This window comes from Felis catus, chromosome A1 (genome assembly GCF_018350175.1).
Source record: "Felis catus isolate Fca126 chromosome A1, F.catus_Fca126_mat1.0, whole genome shotgun sequence".
Classification (NCBI taxonomy): domain Eukaryota; kingdom Metazoa; phylum Chordata; class Mammalia; order Carnivora; family Felidae; genus Felis; species Felis catus.
Window position 1 is genome coordinate 187,565,000 of NC_058368.1, and position 12,001 is coordinate 187,577,000.

At 39.9% G+C, this 12,001-nt stretch overlaps 1 protein-coding gene across 9 annotated transcripts; it reads right to left on the reverse strand.

Moving 5' to 3' along the window:
- Positions 1–1,572: 1,572 nt before the first annotated feature.
- Positions 1,573–9,174, reverse strand: PTTG1 (PTTG1 regulator of sister chromatid separation, securin). 9 transcript variants are annotated; one of them, XM_006927956.4, is made up of 6 exons: positions 9,019–9,174; positions 8,525–8,625; positions 7,963–8,144; positions 6,221–6,314; positions 2,481–2,639; positions 1,573–1,717 (listed from the first exon to the last, which is right to left on the reverse strand). In XM_006927956.4, exons 2-6 carry the CDS (start codon positions 8,613–8,615, stop codon positions 1,641–1,643), a joined length of 603 nt encoding a protein of 200 aa, XP_006928018.1. In that variant the 5' UTR covers positions 8,616–8,625; positions 9,019–9,174; the 3' UTR covers positions 1,573–1,640. The 9 variants fall into 9 exon arrangements, with proteins under 9 accessions (XP_006928018.1, XP_006928016.1, XP_044891967.1 ...); XM_006927954.4 differs by having other exon boundaries at positions 7,963–8,147; positions 9,019–9,173; XM_045036032.1 differs by having other exon boundaries at positions 8,525–8,652; positions 9,019–9,140.
- Positions 9,175–12,001: the final 2,827 nt, after the last annotated feature.

Genomic DNA, 12,001 nt, shown 5'->3' on the forward strand with positions numbered 1-12,001 from the left:
TGTTTATATTTGAGACAGACAGAGCTTGAGCAGGGGGAGGATCAGAGAGAGCGAGAGAGAGAGAGAGAAAAGCAGAATACAAAGCAGGCTCCAGGTTCTGAGCTGTCAGCACGGAGCCCAACACAGGGCTCAAACCCAAAGGCTGTGAGATCACAACCTGAGCCAAAGCCAGATGCTTAACTGACTGAGCCACCCAGGCGCCCCAAAAGGTAAAAGTTTTAAATTCAGCATCAGTGTCTATATGTGTTCCTGGTATTTCATGCCTATCTTGCCACTTCCTGGTTTGCTTCCTAATAATGAAGACAATAAAGTACATGCTGAGAGGTGTATGTTTCAGGGAAAAGTGGCAGCTTCTAAAATAAATTGTTAAAACAAACCGAAGGGTTTTAAGGTAACTTTTTCAATCAAATAAACTATTATCAGATTACAGACCTTTGTTAAACACTCCCACTAGTTTTCAGTTTCAAGCAAATTGCATAGGATACCAGCAATGATGGAAAAGAAAGGCTCAAATTTTAACTTGACTATGTATGTTACAGACCTCTCAGGAGAAGACTTCCTATATAGGTTGGTATTAAGCAAGGATCAATTTAATTGCCTACACATGGACCAAGCAAGTAAAGTGATCAGAGAAGAGACAGAAGCAACACTTGAGTTCTCCTTTCAGGCCATCTCGCAAAGGGTCTGTAGGACAGAACGCCCACACTCCACCTGCAAGGTAGCCTACACTCCGCTGCCAGTCTCAGTATTGGAAACAAGGGCCAACTATTACCAAATCCGCTTTTCCAAGAGAAGCTCCAAAACCAGAAGGTATGTGAAATTTTGGAATTTTAAATGGGGGCAACATTTGTTTTTTTTTGGGGGGGGGGAGGGGGGATCATCCCTCTCATCCCCCCCAAAAAGAAAATCCATGAGCAACTGTTTGTAATCTAATATTTTGATTCCAATCACAGATTTGGAATCAAAGTAATAACTCTTCATGTCTCTAGCCTATCAATGAACTTCTGAGCTTCACTGTCCTCAACTGAAAAATAGGGTCATAAACACAATAATGCTTATTATAAACACTTCAACCAGGTCACAATATAGTGTAAACAACTAAACGGAGTTTCCTACAGGTGAAGAGTGGATATTACCATCCGTAAATTATCTGCTGCAATCTTTAAAGCACCTAATTGAAGATCTCAGAAGATTTAGAGCCTTTCAAATTCTGATTACTGAATACTGAGATTTAAAGTCATTAGAAACCAAACAGAACCAGCAATAAAGAATGCTTAGCAATAGATATTTAACGAGCTGGAAGTGGCTCTTCTAATTAAGAGATCTAATAACTGTCACTAGTTAATAGCCACAGAAAGGCAATAAAGTACACATTTAGGGATGTATGTTTCAAGGAAAACAGCTTCTGAAGGGAAGCAGCTGCTAAATTCACGATTAAAACAAACCAAAAGGTTTTAAGGTAAGCTTTTCAAGTCAGATACACTTCCGTTGTCCGATGACAGACCCTTATCAAATACTTCCACTAATTTTCATACTGTTTTAAGTAAATTCCACAGAAAACCAACTACAATATTAGGAAGAGTCTATTAAAGAATTTCTTTATTAATACAAAACATACAAACTATTAAGTGCTAAGAAATTTAAATATCTAAGTCATAGCAAACAGGTGGCAATTCAACATCCAGGGTCGACAGAACGCTTGGAGACTGCAACAGATCTAGAAAACAGGAATTTCTTATTCAATATCTGCAAACCTTTAGGTCATCGTCCATCTCAACATAGACATTAGTTGTCAATTTTATCTTCTTATTTTCCCCTTTGCATATTGAATCCCTACCCCACCCCAGTTAGACATTGCACGCATGCATACATACACATACTCTCACACCCACACACTGCTTTGAATGTGGCTAAGATCCCAGAATTAATCTTCATTAGGAAATGAATCTTAGACATGCCTGAAACTATTGTTTTTAAGGACCCACACAAGAGCCAACAATATCACTAACTTCTAAAATGGAATACACTATCCCATCAGAACAAATAGAAAACATACTGATGGTTTTTAATCACCAGTTTGAACCAAGGCCTCAAACCTTGGCCGTAAGGTTTTGTCATTCTATGCTACTGTGCTCAGGGGTCTTGGTTCTAGATTAGCTTTAGATATAACTTGGAATTCTCATTCCAAGCAAGTTTGTTATACTTCAAGCTATAACCTAAGAAGCCATAGGCTAAACTTAATCTTGTTTTCTGTATCTAAGACTGTCTACATTCCAGAATGACTTAATTTTGGCTGGGCATTTGAGACTGAAAACAGTACCAATTGAGAGTTTTCATTACTCTGAAACCCTATCCCTGAAGTTTGAAAGACAGAAATTACCTGTAGGTTAACCTTCCATACAACTCTGCCCCCCACAATAATGAAAGTATTATGACACAAGTAATTTGCAGCTCTTCTAGAAGGACACTTGTTCACTTACTAGACTCCCATGGTTGAGAGGGCATCTTCAGAGGTGAAGGGGGGCCCAGGTGTAACAGCTTTTCAAGTTCCCTCTCCTCATCAAGGATCATGAGAGGCACTCCATTCAAGGGGAGGTGTGCAATCTGGTGCTCTTCAGGCAGGTCAAAACTCTCAAAATCTGCCACAAAGACAAAGCACTTTATCAGAGCAGTGGTTCTCAGGGTGGTCAGTGGACCCCTGGGGATCTGAGACCCTTTCAGTGGGTCCATGAGGTCAAAATATGTTGTTAATAACATTAACACATTCTTCCACTGTGCTGACATTTGCAATGATGGTACAAAAGCAGTAATGGATGGAATTGCTTGCTGTGCCTTAGCACAAATCAAGGCAGTGGCAATAAACTGTATTTTGTAGTCCTTATATTCCTCAATACCACTGGCTTGCAGTAAAAAATGCCAGCTTCACATATCACTTTACCACATGCAGTAAAAAGTATTAATTTTGTCAGCTCTCGACCCTTAAGAACATGTCTTTTTAGTATTCTGTATGATGAAATGAGAAGTACTCCATAAAGCACTTCTGCTGCATACTCAAGTACCACGGTGAGCTCAAAGAAAAAAGATTTGTGCCATTATTTGGTTTTCAAGCTAAACTAGAGGCCTTTATCCTGAAACACTGTTTAGTTGAAATAACAATGGAAAGACAAACTGTAGGTGCTTAGACTTGGGTATTTGTAGCACATTTCCTTAGAGGAATAAAGAAGTCCATCACCTCAAGGAAAACAGTATCTGTTGCCAACGACAAAATACACAATTTCAAGGAAAAAAAAAAAAAACACTAGAATTTTGAAAAACTTATCTGTAATCATTAGCTTGACAACTTCCTAATATTACACTTTTCCAATGAGATAAGTGGTGACATTAATGAGTGCATATTTGACACTGCATAATGAAACACTTCAACATTTGGATGATCTATATTTCCCCGTGAATCATCATTTCTACATGATCAATGCGTGATTAAATGTATCTTTTATTTTTGCATTTAAATGCAGAACAGCCCAATGGATTTTATTTTCGGAGTACAAAATGTTCACTGACAGGGTTTCAGATTACACATTTCAACCATACATTCAGAAATTGCCAGTTGTTAGGTGTTAGTGTTATAGGAAAGAACTCTCCACACTTATCTAAAAAGACTATTAAAATGCTCCTCCCTGTCCTAACTACATATCTTCAGGAAGCCAAATTTTTTTCCATGTACTTCAACCAAAACAAGAGATGCAATGGATTGAATGCAGACTTACAATACAGGTGTTTTATGTTAAGCTAAATTAACCAAGTTTTCAAAAATATAAAACCAAAAAAAATATATGTATACACACACACACATATACATATATATAAAACCATGTCATTCTTCTAGATGTTTTAGAAATGTTTAAAAAAAAAGTTACATAATGGGGTTTTTTTTTTTTGAGGGTTTGGTTTTTTTTTAATCAGTGTTAATTCCCAATACAGGATATTTAAACAACACACAAAAGGTCTTTGGGGTCTTCACTAACTTTTAAGAGTGGTCACAGACGTAAAAAAAAAAAAAAAAAAAAAAAAATCGAGAACCATTGTGTTAAGTAACACTCTTTATAATCCAAGTGTCTTACTTCTTAGAATTATTTCAAAAAGATTTTTCTTAGGGCACCTGGCTGGCTCAGTTGGTAGAGCATGCAATTCTTGATCTCAGGGTCATGAGTACGACCCCTACGTTGGGCATGGAGATCAAAAAAATTAAAAATTTTAAAGTAATTTTGAAAGAGGGGAGAGAGAGAGAGAAAGCACACACGAGTGAGGGAGGGCCAGAGGGAGAGGGAGGGACAGAATCCCAAGCCAATTCCATGCTGGACTGACCATGGAGGCTCAATCCCCGGACAGACCATGAGATCATAACCCAAGGCAAAAATCAAGAGTCAGATGCTTAACCAACTGAGCCACCCAGGTGCCCCTAAAAAATTTTAATTAAAAAAATACAATAGATTTTTCTTGACAGTAACTAAACTAGAATTTAAATATTGAGTCTTTCCTTTTTTCAAGGGGGTTAGCATTTCCTCAAAAGAACAAAGATGGGGGAGAACCATTATTTTCTCTAGTCTGAAACTTCTCTAAAACCTAAATACTAGGAATTACCCTACTCTTTCCAAGACTGCTAAAACCCAGAAGTTAAAAAGGAACTGCGGGATGGTGACTACTTAATCTGAAACCAATGAATTATAAAGGAAACCATAAACAGACAAAAGACTCCAGAAGAAAAAGTCTGCAACCTAATAAAGCTAATCTCCTTTATCCACAAAAGCTGCTGAAAAAGTCATTATCAAAGGAAAACAAAGATACAAACAGGAAGTTAAAAAAAAAACTATAGAAGGCCAATGATCAAATATGCTCACTACATGGACATGCACCCTAATTTAAAACCATGAGATACGCACTGCCTTTTTGATAAGGTTAAGAGTTTTTAAACATTTGCTGTTAGAGACTGTAGGGGAAGCAGGCATCCTCATCCACTGCAGGTGGGTTCAGTAATTTATGCTATTTTGGGGGGCAACTTAGTCGCTCTTTCCTCAAACACAGCATATTGTAGTCATCCTTCTTGATCAATATGCATAAATCTACCTCACCATTTTCCTTAATGGCTGAATTGTAATCATTAGCATGGAAGCACTACATTGTATCAAAACTTAATCACCTCCCCTTTGAGATGACTCAGCAATCCTTCAAGTCCACTCTCCAGCTATCCTCACAAACTCACAGTACAATTTCGAGGACACTAACTGCAGAACTGTATTATATAAAAGCCAGGGACAAGCTGGATGTGTACAGGATGACTAAATGCCTTTGGATGAAAGGCCAAAAGTTCCAGTTCAGAAATGCAGAAGGCTCTGTGTAACCTTCCCGAGTTTCATCCGTATTGTCCTTCTCTCTGCCTTCATTTCCCAGAACCCCTCCAGTCCTCGCTCTACCTCAGGATCTCTGCACACACTTCTGTGCTGTGTTCTTGCCCTGCCCCTCCCCTTCTTCACCTGGCTATCCCCAGATAGCCTTTAAAACTCAACTTCTGTCACTTCCTAAAAGAAACCTTCCCCACTCTTCCAGGTGAGGTTCAGTTCCCCCTAAGGGACCAGTTTTTCTCCTTGCTCACTTACAGTGAGAGGATTCGTTTGGGGTTTCCCTCCCAATCATGGGCTCCCTCAGGGTGGGACCTGTCTTTGTTAACCACTGCACCCAAAGCCTGGATACAGTAGCCTCTCCTCAAATGGGAAAAGCTTGAAAAGGTGGTTCTGTAACAGAAAATACTTGATTCACATAGCAGGTTGAAGGAGTAGAAACACGTTTTCACAGACTATGTGGATTTTTTCAGACATTGTTCAACTCGACATAAAACCCACTTTCAAAAACCCTTGCCAGGAATAATGTCCACTTTACAGTTGTTCACTATTAGTGAACACATCTTATCTCCCTTATGTGGGAAGTTTTTGAGGTCGGGAACAATGTTCTCCACACCTTCGCACCAATTCCCCTTCAGACGTCAGAGGTTCCTTACAAAGAAATCCACCAAATACATTTGTGCAAAGACCAGATTCAGAGAGTCTTATTACAATTTGGGGTCAGAGGTCTATTCATATCAAATTAGAGCTGAATAGGATTCTAAGAGAAACTCAAGACTAAAGCATTTTTGTAATACAAAAAAAAAAAAAAAAAAAAATACTACCTAAAGGGTTGAAGGGAATGAATTTTTCTATTTCAGGATAGGTGTCATCCGAGGCTGGAACAGTGCTTTTTGCTTTGACAGTCTTCTCAGTTACCTAAAACCACCCAAGAAAATATGAATGAGAGTGGAAACCTTATCTATAGATTAGTACAAGAGATCATAAGTCTTCCAGACATGTGACTGCTTCACCACTTTCACACGGACTTCTAAGCAACTGTAATCCTTAGTTCTCATTAATTACATACAAATACAATTCAGCAAGCAATTCTAGTAGCACGGCTAAAGAGTTTAGTCTATTATTTAAGTATCAGCAACTCTCAGCCTAAGTTACCAAGAATACAGAGTTAATTCAGAGCTAATCAACTCAATCACTCAACCTGACACAGAAAATGGGCAGGAGTCACCCAAATAGAAACTAATCCTAGAAGCCATTTTTGGCTTTTGGAAGTGTGCTTTCCATTTGTGTTTCCATCAGTGTCACCTGATTTATTTGCTTAGTTAATATTAAGTTGAAATACACACTGAGTAAGAGCCAACAAAAGACAGTCAAGGACTTTAGTAGCCTGGATAATTCTCTAGCCTAAATTGGGCAGGTAGGCAGTCTACAATAGGCCAAAGCAGAAACCTATGTATTATTGATTTAATCTTATATCATATGTGTATACTAAATATTTTCTTTAATTTATTTAGAGAGAGACGGGGGGGAAGGAGGGGTAGAGAGAACCATGCTGCCAGCGTAGAGCCCAATGAGGGGCTTGAACCCAAGAAGCCCCGAGATCATGACTGGAGCCAAAACCAAGAGTCAGATGCTTAACCGACTGAGCCACCCAGGCACCCCTAGAGGAAATCTCTAAAGTAGGGTTTCCCACACTTCAGTGCTACGTCACATTCTCATTATTTTTGTCATAGCCTTGCAATACTTGAATTTAACATTTCTTACTCAACTTAGTTTTTAAAAAAGACATCTTGGCGGCACCTGGGTGGCTCAGTCGGTTAAGCATCATCTGACTCTTGATTTCGGCTCAGGTCATGATCTCATGATTCGTGGGTGCAAGCCACATCAGGCTGTCTTGGCAGCACAGAGCCTGCTTGGGATTCTCTGTTTCCCTCTCACTATGTGCCCCTCCCCTTCTCTCTCTCTCAAAAATAAACATTAAAAAAAAATAAAAAACATATCTTGTCCTAAACCACATTACAAGTTTTATTTTGATCTAAATTATTAGTGTTCCTCCTAATATACATTAAGACAATTATTCAAATAAAGTGTTAATCTACACGCTGAAGTCATCTTTCACAGCAAAGTCTTCTTAGTCTGGGATGCACTGACCTGCTACTCATGCACACACACAAAGGTCAACATGTTTGCAGAGTAGAGTACCTGGTGCTCACTCTAGGAGACTGGGAGGAGGGTGGCAGCACATGAGCTATTATATTAGCTATGTGACCTCTTGCAAAGTACCCTCCCTCTCAGTACTTTCTGTATCTGTAAGTAGATACCACCAACCAATCTGCTTCAACGCTAGTTAAGAGCAGGTGAGGCAACAACATTCACCAGCTGCTTGTGAGACTTCTAATCTTGAGGCACAGAGGAAGTCCACAAAGAGAACAGGATTCCCTCCTGCTAATCGGTGTTTGGTAGCCTATATTTCCTTCTACTCACAAGAAAGGTAGGGTGCCTATAGTCATTTTAAGAGTCAAAAGTGCTAAAGTGTTTAGACAACCAGTTTGCAGCCAACACTTACCTTTTTGGCAGAGAAGTTTGGCTGCTTCTGTTTGAGAGGTCCATTGTTCTTTACTGAATTTTCAGTGGCTCTGTTGACAGTTCCCAAAGCCTTTCTGGTAACTTTAGGCAAGGTTGCTTGAGCATCAAACATTTTGCCTACACGTGGTGTTGAAACCTGAGATCTCCCATCTAAAGTTTTGACTGCTGAAGAAAAAGTCTTACCATAAGATTATTCAGGCAGTAAAACCTGCCCAACTTGAAGACTGATTGTGTGTATAAACTTGGCCTAATTCTCATCCCCAGACTCAATCCCAATTTTTGACAGTGGCTTGGCCATATGCCTAACAGTACTTCAGTTTTGTACGCTCTTAAATAATCGCTTAAGATACTTAATTAAGATACTCTTTCATGTAAAGAGTTAAAAATAAATAAATAAAAGAAACCCAACATAAGCAAATCGCAATAGGAGCATTCCCCAATACTTGATGCCTCCCCTCTGCTCCCAACTCCAAGCCACGCCCACAATTGATTCCGGTGACTCCGGACTCAACTGTGACTCCGACTGCAGCCCGTTTACTTACGAGGCTTAGACCGCAGCTTCTGCCCATCCTTGGGAGCCACACGGGTGCCCGGTTCTCCATTTTCCTTATCAACAAAGATCAGGGTAGCCATTATGGATCAGCTGCGGGTGCGAAATACATATTAGACCCTGGGGGTTAGGAAGATGAGAGAAGCGATGATGTAGGTAGCAAAAACCAAACTTTCTACCCTGGGCACGCCACTCAAAAACTAGAACTAAGGAGACAGCGAAGCCCGTTCTTCAGGCAACAGGCATTTAATCCAGCTCTTAACTCCTGAAGCCTGGGTCAGAGGCTCTAAGTTCCAGAAAAGTCGGCGGTTTAGGGCTGGCACAGGTCCTAGTACTCATCAGAATCGAACGGCCGAGGGCTGCGTCCGCGGTCCCAGTCCGCGGCTCAACCTAGCTCGGCGCTAGTGACGATCCCGGGAAGCCCCAGGTCCTCCCACCTCCAGCTCCCACCTCCTTCCTCGCGGGCCCCGCGCGCCCAACACTCACGACCACTCGGTTCGCCCACGTAAGAGCCAACAGCCAAACTCTTCCAAGACAGCCTGCCGCGGTCGCGCCAGACCCGGCGTTTAAACCACAACTCACGCCCCTATTGGTTCATCCGCCCAGGAGGCGGAACCGTGGGTGGGGCTCCAGGAAGAACCAATGGGAGGAATCTAAGCTCCTAGCTCACCGCCTGGAAAGCTTTTTCCGGGAAGTTAGTAGCTTGCTTCCTGGGAAGAAAAAAAATCAAACCTGCTGACACCTTTACTTGTAGGTGTTTTTAACATGCTCCTCACAGAGATAGAAAGGGAGTGAATATGGTCTTCTATTCCAATAAGTAAATGATTATCATGATATCAAGATACAGAGATTTGGGGTTTTTTTCCTGAGACTCTAGGACAGCCAGGAAGTTCTTAAATGATTGTGAGGTTCAAAAAGTCAAGGCAAAGTGGCAACAGAAGTATTTTCCTAAAGTCTTCAATTAACTATTTGTCCAAAGAGTAAATTGACCAGATCAAATAAAAAAGAAGAGGCAGTACTGGAGGAAAAGCATTGCAGTCATTAGAAAAATAACTGAGGAACTATGGATACATACAGTTGTATTTCAACAGATGTATGAAAAAAGAAAAAAACAAACATATAGTCGAGGGGGAAAACAACTTATTCCCTCTAAGGAACCCCAGAAGAGCAGAATTAAAAATTAAGAAGCAGTGTAAATACAGATAAATCAAACAGCAATGTTTGTGTCATTCCTTTAGGTTTGTGATTAAGAATAGACTGATTATTCCCTAATTGCAGAATAACCCTTAACATTTCAGGCTAGGATGCCGCGTCAGGAATCTGGCTCATGAACAAAATGATGATCCTCATGAATACATAATTCAGGTTTCCTTTCAAATTCTATTTTTAATAGGATTATTTTAAACTTCTGACATCTCAACAATACAGTCATCAAAGCTGCCTAGAAGGGCCTGGTGGGAGAGGGCAGAAAGATGAGAAAAAGATCTGGGGAATAATAAAAATACAGAAAAGGAATTCTAATTTCCAAGTTAAGGAGAGAAATTATGCTTGGAAAAATTAATGACCTTTTCCTATTTCTATAGTAAATGGAAACAGATTGAACAAATACAAGGTAAAGGAATAAATTCAAAAGACCAAAGTTGAGCAGTGTCATCCAATCCCTACTCCCCACAGGTCACCAGATACATTCTAACTTGGAGGTAAGTTGGGAGAGAGCAGTTGAGCCTACATTATTTCACAAAAGGTTTCACACTACACCTGGCATAGATGCAGTTCTCAATATATGTCAGTTCATTGGCCCTTTTTCAGGACCAGAATTTCAGGACCAGCATTTCAGGACCAGAATTGAAGGATTAATTCGTTCAATAAATATTTATTGAATGTTACTAAATGCTAGACACTGAGCTAGGCATCAAGGAAAAAAGATCCTAACTCAAGAAGGTAAAGAGGACAAAAAACATTTATACCTTTATTGCCCCTTCCCTGTCCTTTTTCTTTGATTCCTACTCCTTCCCTTATTTTCACCCTGCATCTCCTCCTAAATGTTTCAGCTCCATATTACATCATCAGCACACAAAAGTGTTCATTTCGAAACCAATCTGTACAGTACTAAAGCTTCAAAGTGGAGATTCTCTATCTCCTTAGGTCTTTGGGTGCAAGATATTTATATCCCCAGGGTCAGTCTTCCCCTACAACAGGAAGCATGGTCTCCAAAGGTCATGCAGTAAATGTAAAATGCTATAAACCACTCTCTGTGTGATCACTGCTTTCTCACCAGTGATGCCCCAGACTCCCTACTATTATTGGAATTACCCAATTAGTAAATCACCCTCACCTTATAACAGCACCTAGATCCTAATCAATCCCAGTTAATTCTAATTGAGATTTACAAACAGCAACCCATCTAGTACTGACCCTTGCTTCCCTACAACCCTCCTCAAAATCCTCCAGGAGGAACCCAAACCTTACAAAATACTCTTCCTTCTTGTCCAGCATATTTTATGATTCCTCTAGGAGATATGCTTCCTGGATTGTGCCTGTTTTTTTTGTTTGTTTGTTTTTGTTTTTTGGGTTTTTTTTAAGATTTCATTTTTAAGTAACCTCTACACCCAACATGGGGCTCAAAATCACAACCCCAAGATCAAGAGTTGCATGCTCCACCTACTGAGCCAGCCTCATGCCTTGTGCCTGGTGGTTTTAAACAGGCCTCAAACCTTCCAAGCAAATTGCAATAATTGTTTTAAAAGATAAAAATAAAACATAGGTGATTCAGAGACTACTCGCTTTCAGGCCATTCTCTGATCTTTTCTATCCCTTCACCTACTGCCCTGTAAAATCAAAATTAGTGTTTACGTTCTTCAACTCTAGGCACTGCAAAGTTTTAATAAGACAAAAATAGATTACGATTGGCTCCTATTGAGGCAAGGATGTTAACTATTTTCACTTTTACTGTTAAAAGCAATACATGTTGAGGCGCCTGGGTGGCTCAGTGGGTTATGCTTCCCACTGCAGCTCAGGTCATGATCTCCCTGTTGATGGGTTCCAGCCCCCATGGAGCTCTGTACTGACAGCTCAGAGCCTGGAGCCTCTTTTAGATTCTCTCATTCTCTCTCTCTCTCTCTCTCTCTCTCTCTCTCTGCCCCTCCTGTACTGGTGCTCTCTCTCAAAAATAAATAGGCATTTAAAAAAAATTAAAAAAATAAAAGCAATACATGTTACTTGGAGGAAGAAAAGATAATAGCACAAAGAAAACCCAAGAAATTCTACTACCAAAATGCTTATTTTCCAGTATTTTATCTTACTTCATATGTGCACTTTAAAAGGAGGGTTGGGATATCAGATACTATTGGTTTCCTGAAATAGAAATTGTTTTATAGTATTTTTTTCTAATGGTAAAACACAGGATCACTTGGGTGCAGAAAGTCACAATTACCTATTATTAGTCCCTTATGTTCTCATAGCACCTGGT